We start from the raw sequence: 25036 nt of genomic DNA, 5'->3' as shown, positions 1-25036 counted from the left end.
ACCTCACACTTGTCTGTGTGGAAAATGTTTAACCCTTATCTACGAGGCTATAAGGTAAAGGAGAGGGTGGGAAACTGTGGTTAGTTCTAATACATAATGTATAATAGCGGAACATAAAAAACCCAGCAGTCACGTGCCTCAATATGTTTTTCCAGCGAGGGAAAAAGAAGCCCAAGTACCCATTGAATAAAACAAAAAATAAAAAAATCTTTTATGATTTTTTTTTTTCTTCTTCTTCTTTTTTCAAATAGACCAGGGCACTTAAAAAACAAAACGTGGGGGCACGTACGTACACTTTTCTAATTCGCTTGTATTTCTCTCCAAAGTTGATTCTGCCCTTGTGATGCCCCTTGGCTTTTGATTTACAATTGAAATGAAAATAATTAGATTACCTTCTTTTTTTTATATTTTCCATGTTTTTGACTTTTCAAGTAGATTTACTTTTCACGGAAATAAATCTCACACATCTTTTTACTTTTCCCTTTGTTCGTCTGAGAAAATCTTCACAACGTTTGGTTTTAGATGAGCTCACGTGTTGTGAAGATCTGAAAATGTTTTGTTTGGATTTCTGGGGTTTCCACAACTCCAGAAAATCTTTGGTCGTTGTTCTAAAGTTCACATGGAAGTCCCTGTGTTTACAAGTGCTCCTAATAATTATAATTATTCCATTACTATTATAATATCGAATAGCTTCCAAATATACCTCTTCTAAAGTTAAATGATTTTTGTTTAGATTTAATTTCTTTCTTTTTTCGTTTTATTATTAGTAGATATTCCTCACTTGAGAAAATTAGAAAGTTCTTCTGAAAATTGCATAGAATTCAACCTACGATATCATCCATAGTAATTTATTGCTGTATTTATTTAACCAATTTTTACCTTTTCTGTTTCAGGTGAGTTCTAAATTACTTGGATTTTCTTTTTGTCTGGACATTTCTTGTCGAGACGAATCCATGAGGTAAAGTACTGTTCTTGTCTTAATTTTAGGGGGGAAAAACTTTGAAGATAGGTAGAGTACCTTTATACCTACCTAATATATGTATGTAGCTAAGATGATAATATTATATTATCCTGTTGAGGTAAAGTACTGTTCTTGTCTTAATTTTAGGGGGGAAAAACTTTGAAGATAGGTAGAGTACCTTTATACCTACCTAATATATGTAGCTAAGATGATAATATTATATTATCCTGTTTTTAAACAATAACTCAAAGCATATCCCTATCCCTAATACACAATTAATAGATAACATTGAAATGAGAGATGCAGAGATGAAGGACTTATTTACAACTCGTCAGATCTCTTGGTAAAATGAAAACAAAGGAAATAATAGATCTCTAGATACCATACAATCAATGATGAAATTAAAAACACATGAAATAATTATGACAAAACCAACAATCTATAAATTCTACCCTTGCTACTAATTAGAAGGTTCGCATTGTGATTTTAGCATCTCCACTAATTTAGTAGTGGAGATGTCAAAATATCCTGCAATTTGCTCAGGTAATTTTATCATTTTTCATTTTAAAAATGAAAATATTCAAATTCCACACTAACAATTACCCCAAACAGGGGCTATGACTCCCTCAATCTCCAGATTCTCTAGCCCCAAAGCCCTAAGCCTCGCAAAATTGCAGAACTAGGACACCTATACTAAGAGACATCCAAAACCAAAGGGTTAACTGTGTTCAATATACCAAACATCCAAGGAAAACTTTTCCTTTAACCCATTGCGCTTGTGTTCATTCAAACAAAACATTACTGTCAGAATGTAGGATAAGAAAAGTTACTCTATTGATTTTATTAACTTTGACTTATACATATCAGTGGTGGAGGGACTCTGTTAAAATTCTGGATGAACAAACACACTTGAACATAACATATCGACTTGGAACTTGGAACTATTGTAAACAAATAATGAAATACGTCATGTAGATATCATTAATTTTATTGGTTGTCCATTCATTTGTTTTTATTCTTCTTAAGGAATAAGATCATCATGGAACAAACGTAATTTTCACATCCCATTTTGCTCCCTGATGTGGTTATTTTGAGGAAGGAAAATCAAAATTTTACAATTGAAAATTTCTTCTCCACAAATCCCCCGAAAAAATTGGGATGAGCTCCAAAGCGCTTCTGCACAAAGGACGGAGTCAGAAGAAAAGAAAATGTTCTAAAAGGGAAAATGAGAAAATCGAGAGAAAAGAAAAGCGTCTAATAAATAGAACACAAAGCAGAGAGCCAGGGAGCTTTCCAGGAATATGCGCCGTGGCGTGGTTGGAAAGCACATCGGAGGATTTTCAGACCAATAGAGATCCTTCAAGATACTATCTCAACCTAGAGTCTTCATTGAATTGAGATTTGATTTTCAAATTCAATTTATTGTAGAGACTTAAAGAGAGGTGCACTTTTTTTCTGTACAAAAAATTACTGCAAAAGCAAAACTACATAATCTTCTAACGCAGAAGAGGTTTAACGTCCGAAAAGGGAGGTTGTACAAGAACCCCTGAAAGAAGACGAGTCTCATGAATGAGAAATGAAGATATCTAAAACATGGCTCAGTAAATTCACAACTCAAAGCACTTTTTTTCTGTACAAAAAATTACTGCAAAAGCAAAACTACATAATCTTCTAACGCAGAAGAGGTTTAACGTCCGAAAAGGGAGGCTGTACAAGAACCCCTGAAAGAAGACGAGTCTCATGTCTCATGAATGAGAAATGAAGATATCTAAAACATGGCTCAGTAAATTCACAACTCAAAAACAACAACAACAACATATGATTCCAGAATCGGGAAAATAGTACCTCTATCCCCCCAATGGGTATAGAGGAGTGACTCGGTAAGGAAAGTTGTAAAGGCTACGCCTCTGACGGAGATTACAAAATAATGAAAATTACAGATAAACTCCCAAAGGGAGGACCGCCTCACAAACACACTCACAAGCTATCAGCAAATACAACAGAATGTTAGTTATACAGGCAGGGATAGTAAGCGCACGAAAAAAGAGCAAGAAGAAGCGAAGGCAAAATAATAAGTAATTTAAACGTAAAAGCGTGCGCAGTTACAATTAACAATTGTATATTCCTATTCTTTCATTCTCTCTATCTTTCTTTTATTCGTGATATAGAATTGTGGTTACATATTACCTATGTGTGTCCTATAGGTACTGTAGACAATTATTTGACTGTGAAGTAACAACCAAATAAAACACAATGAACCAGGAAAAGCTCCTTTCAAAAGAGCTTTTTTCAATACTGCAAGTTAAAAATACAGATCTACATAATAATGTCTATAATATTGACAAAAGTCCCAATCATTGTACAATCAGGATCTTGGTCCCATTTCCCATACATTTGCCTAATGGAGAAATTTGGTTTATTTCATTTGTTGATTTATTTTTGTGAAATTTTGTATTTCGACTATTTGGTCGGTTTCCTTTGTTTGAACTAAAATAATATCTGTATACGTATACGTTATCTCAAAATCACTGTCTCGCAGGGCAGTTAAACCAAGACGATCTTTTTTATTTCAATGTTGTTAACCCACATTGATATTCTTGGATTTGTTGTATTAAAAACGCTTTCAATAGTTCCATCTAGTAGATATGTAAATGCAAATGTGTTTGAGCTTCTGACAGCAGAAAATCAAGAGATCCATGGTTAAAAAAGTTTTATGAATGACGAGATAATTATTGTGCTTATTTTTATGTAGTAATCAGAGTAATCATTAGTATTATTATACAATGGTCCAGATTTGTCACCAGATAATTTAGTTATCATACTCATCCATTGTTCATCTGTAGTTCTCACGTCAAAAATATTCTCAAAACACCTCAAGACATGGTTCTGGACAATATACTTATTGAAACAACAATATGTTCCGTAATTATTTCGTTGTGTTAATTAGGATTCTGAAATCTTGTCGCACACGTACAAAACATTCATCATAACATCTCAGATAACGCAAAGTATTGTTCTCGCCAGAGATTTTATCATACTCATCCATTGTTCATCTGTAGTTCTCACGTCAAAAATATTCTCAAAACACCTCAAGACATGGTTCTGGACAATATACTTACTGAAACAACAATATGTTCCGTAATTATTTCGTTGTGTTAATTAGGATTCTGAAATCTTGTCGCACACGTACAAAGCATTCATCATAACATCTCAGATAACGCAAAGTATTGTTCTCGCCAGAGATTGGTCTTGTTATGGAACTTGCGACAACAATGTTTCCTATTGTACTCGGTCACGATAAATGACAATAATTCATAAGAATTTGGAAGAAGAAAAGAGTTCCGTAACAAAAGATGAAATATGAACAGTAATTAACTTTTACGACATTTTATCAACGCTTGTATACTTGTACATATTTACCGAATGTAGGTACGAGTATATTATTACAAAAGTTTTCAGTACCTGATATCTACAAAAAAAATATTTAAGAACCTATGTATATATGAAAACGCTTGTATACTTGTACATATTTACCGAATGTAGGTACGAGTATATTATTACAAAAGTTTTCAGTACCTGATATCTACAAAAAAAAATATTTAAGAACCTATGTATATATGATGAAAGGACTTCAAAAGCTTAAAGTTCAAAACATCATATCCCAATAAAAACTATGTATAATGTATATCAAAATCATCAAAATCTGGAACACTAAAAACAAGAAGTGTCTCTTTCTCATCAGTTGAAAGTTGAAAATATTTCATATAACTCCCAAAGAGACCAATAACGTAGGTATCTCCCTTGCACATGAACTTGTAAAAGTATGAAGTGGGTATTTATTCTGTTACACTGTAACTTGAATAACAAAATCTGTAGAGATATGTATACGAAAGCACGTTGAAAGGTTCACTTATTCAGAAGTAGATGAGAATTTAATCCTGGTGGCATTTGAGGACATATTTGGAAATAAGGAAAAGAATGCAGGGAATCTTCAGAAAAACAAAAAAAAATGTTACGGATTATGAAAATAGAAGTAGATGAGAATTTAATCCTGGTGGCATTTGAGGACATATTTGGAAATAAGGAAAAGAATGCAGGGAATCTTCAGAAAAACAAACAAAAAAATTTACGGATTATGAAAAATTCCTCTATCTGCCACTGCGAAGCCAACGGAAACATAATCGTTATGAATGATGGAACAAGTATGTAGATATAATTAAAAACAACAATTAGATAATTCAAAGGAAAGGCTTAGAATCTTGATTAATTTGAGAACACAATGGACGATTCATTGGAGATCTGAGATGAACAACAGGATCCATTGTAAACAAGAGTCCTACTCTGCCCCTGTATGTGTCCACCAGTGCATTGTTGTTACATACCTACATATTCTAACATATTTTACGTATTAATTGGTTATTATTGTTATTTATTGTATACCACATCGAATAATTGACCACAAGTAGAGCACATCGTGGGCCTTCCGTGAATGAACAGTTTTTAATTAACCTTATCTCACTTACTTTGTTTCTTTTTGAAAATAAGATTTAAATTATTTTTGTTTAGATTTAATTTCTTTCTTTTTTCGTTTTATTATTAGTAGATATTCCTCACTTGAGAAAATTAGAAAGTTCTACTGAAAATTGCATAGAATTCAACCTACGATATCATCCATAGTAATTAATTGCTGTATTTATTTAACCAATTTTTACCTTTTCTGTTTCAGGTGAGTTCTAAATTACTTGGATTTTCTTTTCTCTCTCCAAAGTTGATTCTGCCCTTGTGATGCCCCTTGGCTTTTGATTTACAATTGAAATGAAAATAATTAGATTACCTTCTTTTTTTATATTTTTCATGTTTTTGACTTTTCAAGTAGATTTACTTTTCACGGAAATAAATCTCACACATCTTTTCACTTTTCCCTTTGTTCGTCTGAGAAAATCTTCAACGTTTGGTTTTAGATGAGCTCACGTGTTGTTAAGATCTGAAAATGTTTTGTTTGGATTTCTGGGGTTTCCACAACTCCAGAAAAACTTTGGTCGTTGTTCTAAAGTTCCCATGGAAGTCCCTGTGTTTACAAGTGCTCCTAATAATTATAATAAATTATTCCATTACTATTATAATATCGAATAGCCTCCAATAATACCTCTTCTAAACCTCTATAAATTCTACCCTTGCTACTAATTAGAAGGTTCGCATTGTGATTTTAGCATCTCCACTAATTTAGTAGTGGAGATGTCAAAATACCCTGCAATTTGCTCAGGTAATTTTATTATTTTTCATTTCAAAAATGAAAATATTCAAATTCCACACTAACAATTACCCCCAAACAGAGGCTATGACTCCGTCAATCTCCAGATTCTCTAGCCCCAAAGCCCTGAGCCTCGCAAAATTGCGGAACTAGGACACCTCCTAAGAGACATCCAAAACCAAAGGGTTACCTGTGTTCAATATACCAAACATCCAAGGAAAACTTTTGCTTTAACCCATTGCGCTTGTGTTCATTCGAACAAAACATTACTGTCAGAATGTAGGATAAGAAAAGTTACTCTATTGATTTTATTAACTTTGTCTTATACATATCAGTGGTGGAGGGACTCTGTTAAAATTCTGGATGAACAAACACACTTAAATATAACATATCTACTTGGAACTATTGTAAACAAATAATGAAATACGTTATGTAGATATCATTAATTTTATTGGTTGTCCATTCATTTGTTTTTATTCTTCTTAAGGAATAAGATCATCATAGAACAAACAAAACAAAGGAAATAATAGATCTCTAGATACCATACAATCAATGATGAAATTAAAAACACATGAAATAATTATGACAAAACCAACAACATAGTCATGGTTGACTTCAATGTCAGGAATCTCGCCGACAAATATAGCACAGTTCAGAAATTATCTTGAATATTGGGAGATCTTTAAATTTATTGTTTCCTTCAAGTATGATAACAATTCTCTACTCAACAGAATAATAAAATGAAACTTATAGGAGATTTTATAATAATATCCTGGGTGATATAGAATTGTGGTTACATATTACCTATGTGTGTCCTATAGGTACTGTAGACAATTATTTGACTGTGAAGTAACAACCAAATAAGACACAATGAACCAGGAAAAGCTCCTTTCAAAAGAGCTTTTTTTCAATACTGCAAGTTAAAAATACAGATCTACATAATAATGTCTATTGACAAAAGTCCCAATCATTGTACAATCAGGATCTTGGTCCCATTTCCCATACATTTGCCTAATGGAGAAATTTGGTTTATTTCATTTGTTGGTGAAATTTAGTATTTCGACTATTTGGTCGGTTTCCTTTGTTTAAACTAAAATAATATCTGTATACGTTATCTCAAAATCACTGTCTCGCAGGGCAGTTAAACCACTAGATAGGTAACACATGTGAAATGTTTTGAAGTTTGGGAGGGGAGAGTGTCCCATTGGATTTTTTATTGATCATTTCAGAATCTAGCTCAACACATGTGTCTTTTAGTGATTTCGATGTTGAGACGGTTAATATTCTAAACTACAGGGTGGCTTATATGTGACATACGATTACCTAGGATTCCTAGAATTGTGTTGATATGGTGAGAGAGTCTGATTAGGTTAATATGATCGATTAGGTTTATCTACCTAATCGCTCATATCTCTATATTTTGACCTCGATACTTGCTTTGAATCTTGGCTCAATCCACATTGAGCGAAAAAGGCCTGTGACGTAGTAGGTAACTTTCTTAGAAGAACTAAAGATTGATCAAGAAATTGGTTGTGTCTTTTAGTGATTTCGATGTTGAGACGGTTAATATTCTAAACTACAGGGTGGCTTATATGTGACATACGATTACCTAGGATTCCTAAAATTGTGTTGATATGGTGAGAGAGTCTGATTAGGTTTGTTTCCTTAAAATCTAAGATCTTGAAATCTAACAAATATGATCGATTAGGTTTATCTACCTAATCTATATTTTGACCTCGATACTTGCTTTAAAACTAAACTCAATCCACATTGAGCGAAAAAGGCCTGTGACGTAGTAGGTAACTTTCTTAGACGAACTAAAGATTGATCAAGAAATTGGTTCTATTTTTATTGTTTTTTACTTCATCTCGTAATATCCCCAGCATCCAAGATCCTGCATCATCTTGTAACAGCGCCTCTCAACATTTTGAGATTGGTTTGATACCCTTCGGATTCCATTTCTAAGATAATCTCTAGGTATATTGCCAGTACCTATATCAGTAATGTCCCTTGGTTGAATGCCAACTTACCAAATGCTTCTTGTAAACTTCAGCTAAAATGTCTGGTTTTAGGATTATTTTTATTGTTTTTTACTTCATCTCGTAATATCCCCAGCATCCAAGATCCTGCATCATCTTGTAACAGCGCCTCTCAACATTTTGAAATTGGTTTGAGACCCTTCGGATCCCATTTCTAAGATAATCTCTAGGTATATTGTCAGTACCTATATCAGTGATGTCCCTTGGTTGAATGCCAACTTACCAAATGCTTCTTGTAAACTTCAGCTAAAATGTCTGGTTTTAGGAAGATTAACTTGAAACGTAGCTACTACAAAGGTAGGTCTGGACAGTAGAAGAGCTAGAGGATACATCAGTTTGTGAGTCACTGTTCTAACACGTTAACTTGAAACGTAGCTACTACAAAGGTAGGTCTGGACAGTAGAAGAGCTAGAGGATACATCAGTTTGTGAGTCACTGTTCTAACACTTCATCATTAATATTGTGCTCATTAACTTCCATTTCTTTGTCTTTCAGTTTTAATGTCACTTCTTATTACTTTTCAGAGTCTATTTCCTCTTTCTGTTTTCACGTGTTACATTTTTTTCTTCTTTTTTTATTGTTTCTTTTTTATCATTATCACACACACTATCTCTCTCTGATGCCCCTTCTATTGTTTCCAGAAGGAGTTGATATGATACAGAATACAGAATGAAGTACCTATGTTTTGGATGTTTTCAGTTTTTTATTATTAGATGGATCTCAGTTCAAAAAGGTAGGGATTTTCTTCAGAATATTTTCAAAACTCAAATGTCAAAAATACATTTATAGTTCAGTGATTGTTTCTTTTTTATCATTATCACACACACTATCTCTCTCTGATGCCCCTTCTATTGTTTCCAGAAGGAGTTGATATGATACAGAATGAAGTTTGTAGGTACCTATGTTTTGGATGTTTTCAGTTTGAATTATTGTGATGGAACTCATACTGAAATGTTTTCAGTTCAAAAAGGTAGGGATTTTCTTCAGAATATTTTCAAAACTCAAATGTCAAAAATACATTTATAGTTCAGTACGCTTATTATAACATTTTCTGTCATAACTTCTGACACGAGTTTTTAATATTTGAATAACAACACACAATCACACAATGAAGGCGCTCCAAATTTAAATTAAGTCTTACAGGGCTGACAATGAGAGCATGTTGGGAAATTAATAAGAAATATGTTACATGGTTGCCGAGAGAACTCTCTCAGAGTCAAGCTCTAGAGGAGAATCTGAACACAAATAAGAGCATACCTATTGTAAATTTAAAGAGGATGTGTTTGACAATATCCACATAAATATTGTTACTGAGGGTTATAAAATGATTGAGATCGAGATGGTCAACCTATCCCGACGATAGAATGCTAGATAACATACCAAAACTTAGGATAGCCAAATTGGTGATGAAAATTATTGACACAGCAGTAATTCTAGTAGTAGACATATTTTGTTCATACATATTAACATATTCCACAAAGTTTATCCAAATTGTACCCAAAACTATGAGAATCTTTCAAAGAAGTTTTCCTATTATAATCCCGTTGTCTCCTTGGCCACAAATTGGAGAAGCGATTGTTTAACATTACCCAAATTATAATCAACATTATTATCCCCTGGAAACAATGTAAAACCAAAGTTTATTTTCAGCAATGATTATTCATCTCTAGTTTATGAATGAAACAGACATTCGACATGATTCATTCAAAGATAATGCCTGCTGTTGTTTCCAGAGTTCTCGTGGTTTTATAGGAACACCTGTGTTGATTCTGCTCAGGCCAACAACTTGTTCTTTTGTTTCTTGTGGTATGTGGAAGGACACAAAATGTGTGCGATCTTCTGTGGTTTACTGAGTAACCCTGTGAGGAACAGAGCAGATCGTTTCTCTTATGCGAGGTTGGTATCAAAGTGACAGCTTCAAATTCAAAACCTATATGCAGATATATTTAAAATTTTAAACTAATCAGTAATAGTTCATAAGCATTTCATTAATCAATGATATAGTAATTTATTAGGTTGGCTAATCATTGATTTAGCTTTGGTGTGGTCCTGGATCATTTATAGCATGACATATTTATCTGGTGTGTGGTGTGTACTTTTATGAGGTCTTACATGGTAGCAGATGTATGCAGATCATTCTGGTACATACTTTGAACTTGTAATGTTTTATGTAAACTGCCCAAGGATAACAGCATATCCCTTGTAGAATGAGGTACGACTATGATGGTATTATGGACAAATGGACATGGGTAACAATCCTCAGCCCTTGGTTTTGAAGCAATTATTGATTTATTAAAGGCTTGATATTACCTATGTAATCGAGTAAATTACCAACTTGATAATTTTCAGTTAAATTGGCCGTCATGCGTCAATATACATAGTTGACTCCAAAACGTTTCTGTGTATGCAACAAGCTCTGCATTCGGTCAAGTGGAACGTTCTACTCTCGTATTCATCCACACCAGACATTGTATGGGTATAGAAATATATTACAATTCCAATACCTGGCGGATATTAATAATAATGACACACGTAATAATTATTATTCCGAGAGAATGAAAATTAATTGTACACGTACAAGCCAGAAACACAAGTGTACAAAATGGTACGGAGCGCATAAATCAAAATGAGAGATCGCGGGGCACTCGGGCTCAGCGCCCCCCTATTGAGATCAAGAAAGAATTTCAAAACTGACCCAACGGACAACAAAAATATCATTTGACACAATACACCCATACTCCAAGAGTAGTACTACAAGCGGTACAGAAAGAATAACTTGGTGTGAAACAAGGAGGAGGAGGATGAGAGGGTAAAGAGGAGATAATAAAAATTAGAGAAAGATGATTAGAAAGAAGAAGGTAATGGAGGAGGGAAAAGGCACGCGAAATTTACAACGAATTGTTATGACTTCTTTGGTCCCACTGTCCTCGCAAATACTTGGTCAAATAGTGATGTACCTGTCTAACTTTAACAACCAAGAGAAGACAAGACCATAATAGGACCAATTAACGTGCCTATGTAAAATATTGGATAGAAATCATAGAATCCTTAAAAAGTAAAGTTGATCTTTCTACTTTTAGATTCTAGATATACGAGTAATTATGTCCTTGTCAGCCAAAAATTCCTTTAGTGACATCAACCTTCTGAAAGCTGAAAATTGTCGTAATTCTATTGTACTTGTGTAGATTGTATTGACACCCTGTGAGGTCTCTAATTCTTCGCTCTATTAAAAGTCGCGTTGGTCAATCGGTCACCCACCATTCTGAAGAGGTCAGAGATAATAAATAATTCATTTCATTTTTTAACACTTTCTGCTATCCACCGTTGTTGTTTTGTCACGAATATTTTTCAAGAATCACTTTTTTTCTTTCTTTCATGAAAAAAGATTAATGTTCTCCACAGGTTGTACGTCTAATAGCTGCTGAAGATTGTTCAACAAATTGTTTTTGGATTTGGTTTTTTTTTTTAATAAACAAGAACTCGTGTAATAGCTTTCAGTATTATTTCATAAGAATTTCCAAGTGTTTTCTTGTGTGTTGAGAGGAGTTTCATACTCGTAATTGACTAGGGAAAAATAGAACAATGCAATTTTCCACAAATTAATAGTTTCTTAGTTATTATGCATAGGTGCTCCAACAACCTGGGAGAGAAAAGCTATTTGAATGACTCCAGTAGGGGATATCAACATTTCTAACATTAAGATTACCTAGTTACCTACTATTCTCCGCTTGTGGGGTACAAAGACCTTTTTTACATCGTGTTTCTATTGTTCTTACAATATTTCCTATAGCTAGGTATTTAGTGAATAAGCAAATACGCAATTTATTGTGTTTTAATTGTTTTCTTATCAGCGTTTCACATATTTTATGTGTGCAGGTACCTACTCATCACGGGTATCAAGGTACCTACATGATGAAACATGTTCATAATATTACCTACACACTATCATATTATGACCCATAATAATTTTCTAAATCAAATAAGTGTATTGTAGCTATAAATATGATTGTGATAATGTGATGTATAGTTTTAATACCTTATAAACATTCTCTTGTTTTGATTTTCATTTAAAGCAGTCAATCAACTTTTGACAATGGCAAATAAGTGTATTGTAGCTATAAATATGATTGTGATAATGTGATGTATAGTTTTAATACCTTATAAACATTCTCTTGTTTTGATTTTGATTTAAAGCAGTCAATCAACTTTTGACAATGACATGAAGGAAAATTACATCATGGCATGGGTTGTTTGTGTTTGGGATGGTTTGATAATAATTGAGCTGATTATTTTATTGCTAAGAGTGAAATTCAATTACACATGTACTTGTAATTTCTTACAAAAGATGAAAAAACTAATAAGGAAAAGTATTGCACACCACTATGAGAAGACTGGGAAGACAATGTTCGTGTAAAAATCTGTTGGCAATGACGGTAAATTATGACAAGTGAAAAGCCCATTGTATATCTATGGAAATTCTAATGTATATATAATTTTGGAGACATCTTATTGTGTTCTGCGTGTGCGGATATGTCACACTAGTAATAAGAACAATATGTGATGATATGTTACAAATAATAACATACAGGATGACATTAGAAAAGAATACTACACAGAAAGTATCTAACAAACAGGTACCAATCTTATATGACCGTGAGGTATTCGTTAGTTAACACCCCTTACATCGAACAACAAAAGGTTTTTCTTACAGCACATCCGAACACTTAGAGACTCAGCTCACGAGTTTCCCTTGATTCACAAGTGGAGAAATAGAAAAATACACCGAAGGCCAGTTGGAATGAGAGGGTCGCGAAACAATCCAATTGATAAGACCGCCTACATAATTGCATTCATTCATTAACTCCAGCGCGAGCCGGGGTAACCTTTTTGTTCCTGCAGTTCAATTGTTTTTGAAACAATAGATTCAATGTAGAATATGGGTCTATCAGTGATAAAAGTGGGTTACTTGTGATTTTACTTTGTGGCGCCGAGTAGAGAAAAATACTAGGAAATCACATCAAATGGCGCTTATCTTTTCAAAACTATGTATGACACGAGTCGATAGAGTACTATAACTAGGAATTTGTTAAGCTTGCATAAATCCATATTACACTTCGAAATTTTGCTGGGAAGTTTTCAAAAATGGTGTAATCTGTAACCTTAAACTACTTCGATAATATGATGAATATGGGGCTTGCATCAAGAAAGAAAGCATCAATGAAATCTCGAGTAGTTCAACACGTTTAATTGAAACAGTTTATGTAGTGGCAGCAATAAGGGACGGGGTTGTTAGAACAAATAACAACACATAAAACATCAATGATCTCCTACCGGCTTGTTTTTTGAAAACCCGGGTAATAATATTCTAATCACTCTCATAAAAAACAACAATAGCCGAGGCAGAGGCAATGTGGTTTCCAATAAACTTCTAAAGAGAACATATCCACAGTACAAAGCCATGCATCTACCACACTCTAATGAAACAATAGAAGCAATAAACATTGATGATGCTGGGTTCTATACAGGGACTACGGGAAGTTTTTGAAAGATTTGGATAATTTGTGCGTCTACATTACAAGCTCGGTACTCCAGAAAAAGTTCAGATATATAATTTTATGTAGCAAACCCTAAAAAGAGTCAATAATCATTTCCTATAAACATTGATGATGCTGGGTTCTATACAGGGACTACGGGAAGTTTTTGAAAGATTTGGATAATTTGTGCGTCTACATTACAAGCTCAGTACTCCAGAAAAAGTTCAGATATATAATTTTATGTAGCAAACCCTAAAAAGAGTCAATAATCATTTCCACATATCTATTAATTTTGTTTCTATAGAACCCAAAATTTCTAACCCGGCCAAACTTTTGAAAAATCTCTCCCTTATCTGAGAATTCTAATATTCAAGCCATAGTTTGCCTCCACTTTCTGGAAACACTGTATGTATCTATGCTCTGGGTACACAATGCAAACATATTGTACACTTACCATGTGCCTTGCTTGGGCAAGTGATGAGAACTGAGCCACAGACATATGCCTAGCTCGACACCCTGAAGCGGTAGAACTTCAAAGGGGATATTATGTACTTATTACTATCTATATTTATTGCTTTCTTTATATTATTTTAACCTTTAACATTTTAGTCAAAAAGGTATTACCATAAGTATATGAAAATATTGAGAATGGGAAATTTCTTTTATTAGTTGAGATTTTGAGAAACAAAAGTCCGGTAGCACCCGCAATTTTTAGACATGCATCATGCATCATATGACTTACAAGAGTTATGAGTCCTTCTGAACCGAATATAAGATCAAATGTTACTATCTATGCCATGAGAATCACGATATACATACTTTTATTAGTTGAGATTTTGAGAAACAAAAGTCCGGTAGCACCCGCAATTTTTAGACATGCATCATGCATCATATGACTTACAAGAGCTATGAGTCCTTCTGAACCGAATATAAGATCAAATGTTACTATCTATGCCATGAGAATCACGATATACATTTCCTTATCTTTAGCCTTCTGAAACCAAGAAATCTGATGGTAAGGTTATACCTACGAGTATTAGGATGAAGTTGTGTATGTATCTAGTATCTAGTAAACACGGTTATGATTTGGATGTCGATTTCCAATAATTTCCTTTTGTTTCCTTATTTTCATTATTTTGTTTTCCCCCGTTTTTCCTTGTTTGATTTACTTTTCCCGTTTTCATAAAGGAAACTTTCCTTATCTTTAGCCTTCTGAAACCAAGAAATCTGATGGTAAGGTTATACCTACGAGTATTAGGATGAAGTTGTGTATGTATCTAGTAAACACGGTTATTATGATTTGGATGTCGATTTCCAATAATTTCCTTTTATTTCATTATTTTGTTTTCCCCCGTTTTTCCTTGTTTGATTTACTTTTCCCGTTTTGATAAAGGAAACTCTTCATACAGCTCGCAATAATATAGGCACAGACGTGTTAAAATTTAATCATTGAATCAAGTTCGTTACACTTGATCACAACAACATTCATTTTAATGATTTTCTGACATGCCAATAGCATGACTTGACCTTCGTCTGTAGGAACTGACCTGTCTGACAATGTGCGCCGAATTGCGGACTACGTCTTCTGAACAGGAAAAAAGAAATCAGTTAACAAATAAACAAACAGTACATCATTATCATTTACCATGTATTTAGTACTTCCAGTGGGTAGTGTACTTATACCTACACCGTTACCAGTAGTTTGGACTTTTAGACTCTTTACCTCCATTTTCTGTCATAACTTCTGACACGAGTTTTTAATATTTGAATAACAACACACAATCACACAATGAAGGCGCTCCAAATTTAAATTAAATCTTACAGGGCTGACAATGAGAGCATGTTGGGAAATTAATAAGAAATATGTTACATAGTTGCCCAGAGAACTCTCCCAAAGCCAAGATCTAGGAGAATCTGAACACAATTGTGAAGAGCACATTGTAAATTTTAAGAGGCTGTATTTGACAATATCCATATTGTTACTCAGGGTTATAAAATTATTGAGATCAAGATGGTCAACCTATCTCGACGATAGAATGCTAGATAACATACCAAAACTTAAGGTACCCAAATTGATGATGAAAATAATGGACACAGCAGTAATACTGGTATTAGACATATTTGAACATACATACGAGTATTAACATATCCCACACAGTTTATCCAAATTGTACCCAAAATCTACAGGAAAAAAGAAATCAGTTAACAAATAAACAAACAGTACATCATTATCATTTACCATGTATTTAGTACTTCCAGTGGGTAGTGTACCTATACCTACAACGTTACCAGTAGTTTGGACTTTTAGACTCTTTACCTCTGGGACCAAAATGAACATTAATCAATGATCAGCAAAAATTAATCAATGATATAGTAATTTATTAGGTTGGCTAATCATTGATTTAGCTTTGGTGTGGTCCTGGATCATTTATAGCATGACATATTCATCTGGTGTGTACTTTTATGAGGTCTTATGTGGTAGCAGATCTATGTATGCAGATCATTCTGGTACATACTTTGTACTTGTAGGTAATGTTTTATGTAAACTGCCCAAGGATAACACCATATCCCTTGTAGAATGAGGTACGACTATGAATGGTATTATGGACATGGGTAACAATCCTCAGCCCTTGGTTTTGAAGCAATTATTGATTTATTATAAACTTGATATTATGTAATTGAGTAAATTACCAACTTAGTAACTTTCAATTAAATTGGCCATCATGCGTCAATCTCTTACAAAGCCTCCAATTCTAAATCTTGGGCCCTTCATTGCTGTAACTTTAAAATAACGTGCAGACCGGGGTTAAGGCTTAATAATTTCAAAAAACAACCTAAAATTAGAAAAACATGAGAACAACAGTAGTCAAGATGAGAGATGATATATGACCGCAACACAACAATATAACGAAAATAATGAATGAAATTATATGTGTACTTGTGTACATATCCAATGTTGTGGCTTTTTCATTTAAGACTAAGAAGCATTATCATATATTAGTGGCTACCTACATAGTCAAATGTTCAGGGTACCTACAACAGAAGATTTCTTCCACTACTAAATCAGGTATTTCACCATCTGTGCCAAAATTCAAGGACCCGTATACAGAAAAGGCAGATTGTAATTTTGACATCTCCACTAATTTCAACGGATTTATCAGTGTTTTAAGCCTTTTCCCTACATGGAATTTTGCACGAATATAATTGGAAGCCACTTCTTTCCAGGGATCCTGTACACACAGGGAGACAATAAACATTTCAGATCTCTAGGCCTGAGCAATCTTTTCATTCATTTGTTAAAACAACGTAGCTGCATGACGCACACATAGGTACACAATAAATTACACATACATTATATTCGGAATACGAAATATTATGTACATTATACGAAACTCTCCTAATTATAATCATAATTCGTCGCCGTGTGGATGCATTTCGTGTTGGAAAAATCTTGCCTGCAAGTAAAGAATCTTGCCTGTATTTAATTCATTTTGAATAAATGTGGAAGGGTGATGTGTGTTTGTCTCTTCTGCCGCTATTATTATTCAATATTTCATTCTCATCCTTACAGGGTGGCAAGTGTTGATTCATATTGTTTATCCTAATGAATAAATGTGGAAGGGTGATGTGTGTTTGTCTCTTCTGCCGCTATTATTATTCAATATTTCATTCTCATCCTTACAGGGTGGCAAGGGTTGATTCATATTGTTTATCCTACTAATTCATTTAAAAACAAGGGAGACATTATTGTACGTCACGTAGAGACAATAGTATCTTTTTACCGGTCACTTGCCAGAGGGAAAAAACAGACTGAAAAAACGATTGTACATTTTCATCAGAAAACGAAGACAGTCTTTAGAGACTTTCGGTAACAATTTGAAAAAGAAAGTGGAAAGCGGCACTAATAAAAAACCTATCCTCATAAATAATTATAGCTAATATAGCTGAGCCTATGAGTATTAAACTCCAACCTTCCAGTATACCTCTGAAAAATTGAAAATACCTACATAGGTTCCAAGTTTGGAAGGCACTTATAGGTCCATATACTAGCGCATGCATATTATCTATAGGTTCTATAGAAACATGAAAAGCCTGATTCAAGTTGAAAAGCCTTTGTTTCGAGCACGATAGAGTTACGAAACAAGGGGGTAAGGTGTGATAGGTTATTAGTGCCGCACATATAATGGCACAATGAATGGCAACAATTGAGTGACTGATAGTTCCATGGTATTGATTATTATTTATTCAACAAAGTTTTACTGATGATAATAATAATAATCATATTAAGCAGGCCCGAATTCATTGAAATTTTACACTGTTTTCCTTTGTATATTTTGTGAATTTGTGCCTTTAGGAGTAAGTTTAGAGGCGTCATAGCAACTCGAAACTTTATCCGGAATCATATTAAGCAGGCCCGAATTCATTGAAATTTTACACTGTTTTCCTTTGTATATTTTGTGAATTTGTGCCTTTAGGAGTAAGTTTATAGAGGCGTCATAGCAACTTGAAACTTTATCCGGGCTTTACGAAAAACTGGACTCGATTGTGAAAAAGTAAAAACACAATAATTGAAAGCGTCTTTCTTATAACTTACAATTACAATTAGGTAGTTACTGAGAAGTATAATATGTATGTAGTCCTATGGAGGCTAGGTCTGCTCTGATTATGACGTGAAAAAATCGGAGTGAAACTTTTCAAACCTATCTGAAATCGATGCCGGACCTCAATGCTGATTTAATGACCAATGATGTGAAATTTTTAGACGCATTATATCAGAGTCTATTGAGGTTTCCTAAAACCTCTCCTGATTGAGTCGGAAAAAACAATGTACAATACCTCCTCATTCAAAATAATAATATAAAAAAAGCACGAAGCACATGTATGTATGGCAACGAAACAAAGGCTGAGCATTTGATCATGAGTTCGACAAGTGAACATACAATACAACGCAATTTAATATTTTTTTGCCTTTTAATTAGATTAAAGAATCTCACTACAGGGACCTAGTAAAAAAAATGATATCAATCGAACATCAAGTGTGAATTTCAAATTCGTGATATCTGTGGATTGTACTTTGAAATTGGTGGTGTATGGTATGGGAATGATTTGGAAATTGTGTAACCTTTACATGTAACTGACCTCGATAACAAACAACATAAACAATAAGGTCTAGTTCGGACAATTGAAAAAAGTTGCCTCTTTAGAACCACCAGCCTTCTCTCAGGAAACTAAAAATGACGCTATAGAAGTATTAGATGAAACTGTTATTAATAATTCGTAATATCATTCCATGAGCTCTTCGAGGTATAATTCTTGAATATTTTAATATCTACCGGAGATGAGTCCATTTCCTGTACAAAATCCTTAAGAAATATTGAAAACGATGATTACCTACCCTTCTTTTTCCTTCAAAGTGACAGTTTTCTTTCATTTGAAAACTTTTCCCGTAAGACTCGCCCCCTCTTTTCCAACCAGTCTTTTACAATAAACTCGATTAGGAGAAAATAAATGATATTCTGTGGTCAATATGTTACAGCATGTGTAATTTTTAACCTAATATCCCTCCTAACACGTCATTATAATTATATTGCTATGATTTTCTCATAACATATGACATATAGGGTGGTTCAAGTTTGTTTTTCATAAAAGTGAGAGAAAAAAATTGACAATAGTAGAGTGTATGTCTGCAATATTTTATGCTAGAAAAGGTCGAATTGTCTGAATTAATTAAAAAAAAAAAAATCCTTTTTCCAATGGTGTTTTCTTGAGGGGAAAAATTATAGGCACAGTGAAATACGGTTTTTGACTCTTCAAAACTTTTAAAGGTGTTACGTCTATTGCATTTGACACCCAGTAAGAATACCTACCTATATGTAAGCCTCTTCATTAAAATTACATATCATACATCAGATTTGTAGATATATTTAGGTACATTTCACTAATAGAAAATCTCAGGCGTTAAAACATTTTCTTAGGAGAAAATCAAAATGAATTTTCTCCTAAATTTGATTACAAAATACAAACACTTAAAAGCAATAATTGAAAAAGACCTTTTTCTGTGAGAGAAAAAAATTGACAATAGTAGAGTGTATGTCTGCAATATTTTATGCTAGAAAAGGTCGAATTGTCTGAATTAATTAAAAAAATCCTTTTTCCAATGGTGTTTTCTTGAGGGGAAAAATTATAGGCACTGTGAAATACGGTTTTTGACTCTTCAAAACTTTTAAAGGTGTTACGTCTATTGCATTTGACACCCAGTAAGAATACCTACCTATATGTAAGCCTCTTCATTAAAATTACATATCATACATCAGATTTGTAGATATATTTAGGTACATTTCACTAATAGAAAATCTCAGGCGTTAAAACATTTTCTTAGGAGAAAATCAAAATGAATTTTCTCCTAAATTTGATTACAAAATACAAACACTTAAAAGCAATAATTGAAAAAGACCTTTTTCTCCCCACAATCATCATGCAGTTTGGTTTTGTGAAAATCTAATGACTTTTCTTTACCTCAGACAGATTTGTTTTTACATACCTAGTAGATAACACAACTTACATGAGGTTTATTTATAGGAAATTACCTTTTTCTCCCCACAATCATCATGCAGTTTGGTTTTGTGAAAATCTAATGACTTTTCTTTACCTCAGACAGATTTGTTTTTACATAGTAACACAACTTATATGAGGTTTATTTATAGGAAATGAATCTTACATGCTTGCGAAATAGGAACTGGAAAATTACTTTCTTATGCCTCCAATATACATTTATGTATTTCAGCCACATGTTATGCTCGAAAATCCTTGTATTATTTGGGAACTCTTCAACTTTTAACTCACTTTTCCAAAACATTTTCTGCTTTCAGAAGTATGTCATCTAAAAGAAAGTCACCACCATCGAAACTACAAGAAGGGAATCAGCAATCTGTGACGAGCTACAATTCAGTTGTCGACAATAACAACTCTGGTGACAAAATTAAGAACTACATCAAAGAGGAAGAGGAAACTGACGAGCAGGAAACTGAGGAGAGTTTGAAAGTGGTGGATGAGCATCTTTGTAAAGGTAATTTTCATTTGTTTTCAATAGTCCATACCATCATTTGTAAGTTTCCTTTTTTTCTTCATTTTGCGAGAGATAAAATGTGTCCTCCATTTGAAGAGCTTTCCATAAACGATTACTTAGTTATTTACCGGGCAGCAGGAAAATGAAATATCAAGAAGTAATTCGAATCGCTTTTCTTTTGATTTCAGACAAAGAAACGCAAGAAAACCACATCAAAGAAGAAAGAGACAACAGAGAAGAAGAACAGGAAAATAATAACGACATAGCAAACGAGATTAACAAAAAAGATAAAAATTTAGAGAGTAACAACAAAAGTAATAATAACATAGTTGAAAACAATTTTTTAACCAAATCTTCTGCACCCAGCAATATGAGAGCTAACGTAGACTATAAAATATCAACATCCCCCATGAGCTCACTTAGTGTTCATTCATCCAACAATAGTGAAATAGATGAAGAGTGTAATCCACCTGATTACAAGAAATCCAAACATTCAATCCAAGAATCATCTGTGGATGCATTCAATAACAACAAAAACATTCCTAATAATAACAATAGCATAGATTATAACACGTTAGCCAATAATAACAACATTACATCTAGTTTATTTAGTTTTAGCAGTAATAATCAAACGAATAGTAATAACAAAAGAACGATGGACGATGTATTGAAGAAATTGACATCCAAGATGAACAACATCAATACAAGCATATCGTCAACTGATAGTAGTAAATATAGTGCTTCTAGTCCCAATAGTAATAACAAATCACCAAACATCCCATTCAGGTGAGTTCATCTTCATCTTATTTATTTAGTGCTAGTTTCATATTTTCAATATTTTCTTTTTCCTTAAACAGCTACACTTGAAAAACTATCTCCGTGAATGGAAAGTTTGAGGTACAAAATTGATGGAAGCAACTTAAGAATTAACAAAGTGATCAAAGTCACATTTTAGTTTTATGTTATTTGGGGGGAAAAGAACACATTTGTAGACAAGGAAAACAATAAACTTCATAGTACTCCATGTCTGTGAAGTATTTTCTTCATTGTAATAATGACGTTACATTTTATTGCTCATTTTATTTCGTTTGATATTAACTGAGTTCGTCTAGATCTAGAATATCTCCATGCTCACTGGGTTATCTTGTCATAGCCCTGTCTGCTACCTTGTCTAGTGCGAATGTCTGATTCATTGTCGTGTTTGCTCTTTTTCACCCACTCTTTTTACAAGCTACTCTATTAATTTTTAGCTCTAGATCCACTTTGAACAATGAAATTTTGTATTTTCTCTTTAATTTCTTATTTTTTTGACATGTATTATTAGATTATTACTATAATATTAGTTCTTCAGCTCTTGGTGTAGCTAACATGTATTTTATCCTACTGTAAGTAGATTTCAACAAGACAATTATGGTAACATATAAGAGGAAGAGGAAACTGACGAGCAGGAAACTGAGGAGAGTTTGAAAGTGGTGGATGAGCATCTTTGTAAAGGTAATTTTCATTTGTTATCAATAGTCCATACCATCATTTGTAAGTTTCCTTTTTTCTTCTTTTTGCGAGAGATAAAATGTGTCCTCCATTTGAAGAGCTTTCCATAAACGATTAGTTATTTACCGGGCAGCAGGAAAATAATCAACTAATGATATCATCAGGTATTGTACTGTGTCGGTTGTCAGTATCAGAGGCGTCAATAAGAGCTATTTAAGTCCCAAGTTGATACTTGAAGCTCCTCGATATATCTTTTCAAAAGAGTACCAACTCACTACCAACATTTCGTGATCCTCAGAGACATTGTCTGCCTTACTTACCTAAAATTTATTGTTCAATGTTCTCTTCTTCTATTCTCTTCTATATTCTATTATTTTTGTACTAAGTACAAATATAGATAGGTACTCATGGATAATGAAAAGAAAATAATAAGCAATGTACCAAACAAACAACTCACAGTACAATGGTAAGAATAAAGAAATCCTGAGACCCAGAAGAATAGGAATTATAATAATACTAATAATGATATCTGTGATGGGTTCAGACGTGGATATAAGTATGTAGAAGAATATGATTAAAGAAAGACCAGAAGATGAAGTATCGTACCAAACAAACAACTCACAGTACAATGGTAAGAATAAAGAAATCCTGAGACCCAGAAGAATAGGAATTATAATAATACTAATAATGTTATCTGTGATGGGTTCAGACCTGGATATAAGTATGTAGAAGAATATGATGAAAGAAAGACCAGAAGATGAAGTATATCTACCTACCTATTTATAATCAGAATGTATTCCAAATACTTCATTGTTTGAACGCGTATTGTTTCTGATTTAATATTTAAGAGGGTTCCGTTTTGATGTCTTTGAAGCTTTGTATATTTCTCCAATGAGACTAATCCAAAATGATATCGTTAGCGTATTCCAAATACTTCATTGTTTGAACGCGTATTGTTTCTGATTTAATATTTAAGAGGGTTCCGTTTTGATGTCTTTGAAGCTTTGTACATATATTTCTCCAATGAGACTAATCCAAAATGAGACAAAATAAGTAGATAGGTAGTTTCAACTTTAGCAAAATTGAAAGCTCATACTGTTGTCATGAAAATATCTTTTAAGACTTATTGTTGACATATTTCAGATACAATCAACCAATGAGTAGATAACAATAAAAATTAATCCATCCCAACTCTAACATGGTAAGACACCATGAAAGAAATGAAATATGAAACAATGAAAGCGAAAACAATGGAAACAATGCGATATCAAAAGGGGGCGGAAACAAACACACCAATGTCTCTACAAAAGGAATTTCTCATCACAAAATTTACCTGCCCTTCTTTTTATATTTTTCTTTGATATAAAAATAAACACTCAAAATTCTTCACCCGTACATTGTTATAAGCCTCAGCTCTTCTCATTGTTTCTTTCTCGTCCAAATTATTATAATGTCGTTGATGGTTGCCAAAAAACTGTATAAAACTAAAATAATAACATGCGATTGTGTCTCAGAGATGTTAAGAATAACAATAAATTTCAAGAGAAGAACAACAAAAAATCTGTCGCGATGTTGTCAGACATCACACGACTCTCGGTATTGACGAATATTTTGAAAGATCGTTTTGTCAAGAGATGATCTGATTATTCATAGGTCTGCAGGTACAATCATTCAAAGAGATAAATGAAGTTGAGATATCCCAGTCCCCAGATACGTAAGTCGGAGACTAAAACAGGATATGATAGAAAGCGCAGGAGAAGACAAAGAAGAAACCCATGATGTGTACCTAAATGAACTTGAGCAAAGGAACACAAAAGGAAACAAAAAACTCGAACAAAAATGGTGCTGAGTGTTATTCTCAGAGACAATTCTTATTGTGAAGACGAAGAATAAACAACTCAAGTCCACATAACAGGTACTCTATTCAAAATGGAACAATGGGAAAACAAAACATCACCTTGAAAATAATAGGTAGCAGTACTAAAACTATTATAGTATTATACTTGGATAGCCATTATAGTAGAATGGTTGTCGGAGCAGAAGTGTATAAATGAGTAATGAACCAAAGCTATGCCATTGTTGTTTGGAATCTTATTTTCATGGCTTTTATTATTTATTTTCAATGAATATATTTTGTTTCTCTCCATATTATCATGAAGCCACACACATCCAATGCAATACTTTCTTCTCTTCCGCCTCTACCCAGAAAAATCCCCTTTTGATTCCCAGAATTCCCAGATTGTTTTGTACGTGATCTCCGTAGGTATACTGTATAGTTAGGAAAATGTGGAGGTTTATTTTCTTCGAATTTAGTAGAGAACAAAATTCGAGAGATTTAGCTGTACTGTCCATGGTAGATTATTTCCCTGTGGCTACAGATTTGATGAAAAATTATGCCTGATCTCTTGGTAGGAAAGTCCTTGGTAAGTAGGTATTAGGTAGCATGCAAAGAGAGTTTTCCTTTATTAATAAGTAGGTACCTAATACATGTGTTTCAATTTTATTAGAAAATACCTGTTCAACATATTATTATAGTAGGTACCTAAGTACATCTATTTATATCTATGTAAAATTGTAGAATAGAATAGAATATACTTTGTTTATCCTGCTCGAATGAAACTAAAAAGTCCCTTTACCCCAGCAGTCTAAACAAGGTCTCGTGTATTTTATGGGTTTAACATGGTTTAACACGGT

General features: G+C 33.4%; 1 protein-coding gene across 7 annotated transcripts in view; it reads left to right on the top strand.

The window, feature by feature from the left end:
* The window catches only part of LOC103506355 (probable serine/threonine-protein kinase dyrk1), a 175707-nt gene extending 153939 nt beyond the window's left edge, over positions 1-21768 (top strand). For 6 of the 7 annotated variants that reach the window (XM_026821422.1, XM_026821424.1, XM_026821423.1 and 3 more), the window contains 2 exons: positions 20655-20851; positions 21040-21768. In XM_026821422.1, coding sequence (XP_026677223.1) covers positions 20655-20851; positions 21040-21641 — 799 coding nt within the window. In that variant the 3' untranslated portion in view covers positions 21642-21768. Of the gene's footprint in view, positions 1-942; positions 959-20654; positions 20852-21039 lie in introns of those variants that run through there. The other variant, XM_026821427.1, reaches the window with a different exon arrangement.
* The last annotated feature ends 3268 nt before the right edge of the window (positions 21769-25036 follow it).

The sequence above is a fragment of the Diaphorina citri genome, unplaced genomic scaffold (genome assembly GCF_000475195.1).
Source record: "Diaphorina citri unplaced genomic scaffold, Diaci psyllid genome assembly version 1.1 scaffold229, whole genome shotgun sequence".
Lineage (NCBI taxonomy): Eukaryota > Metazoa > Arthropoda > Insecta > Hemiptera > Psyllidae > Diaphorina > Diaphorina citri.
The sequence above is the reverse complement of the archived record's forward strand: the minus strand, read 5'-3'. Positions and strand labels throughout refer to the sequence as shown.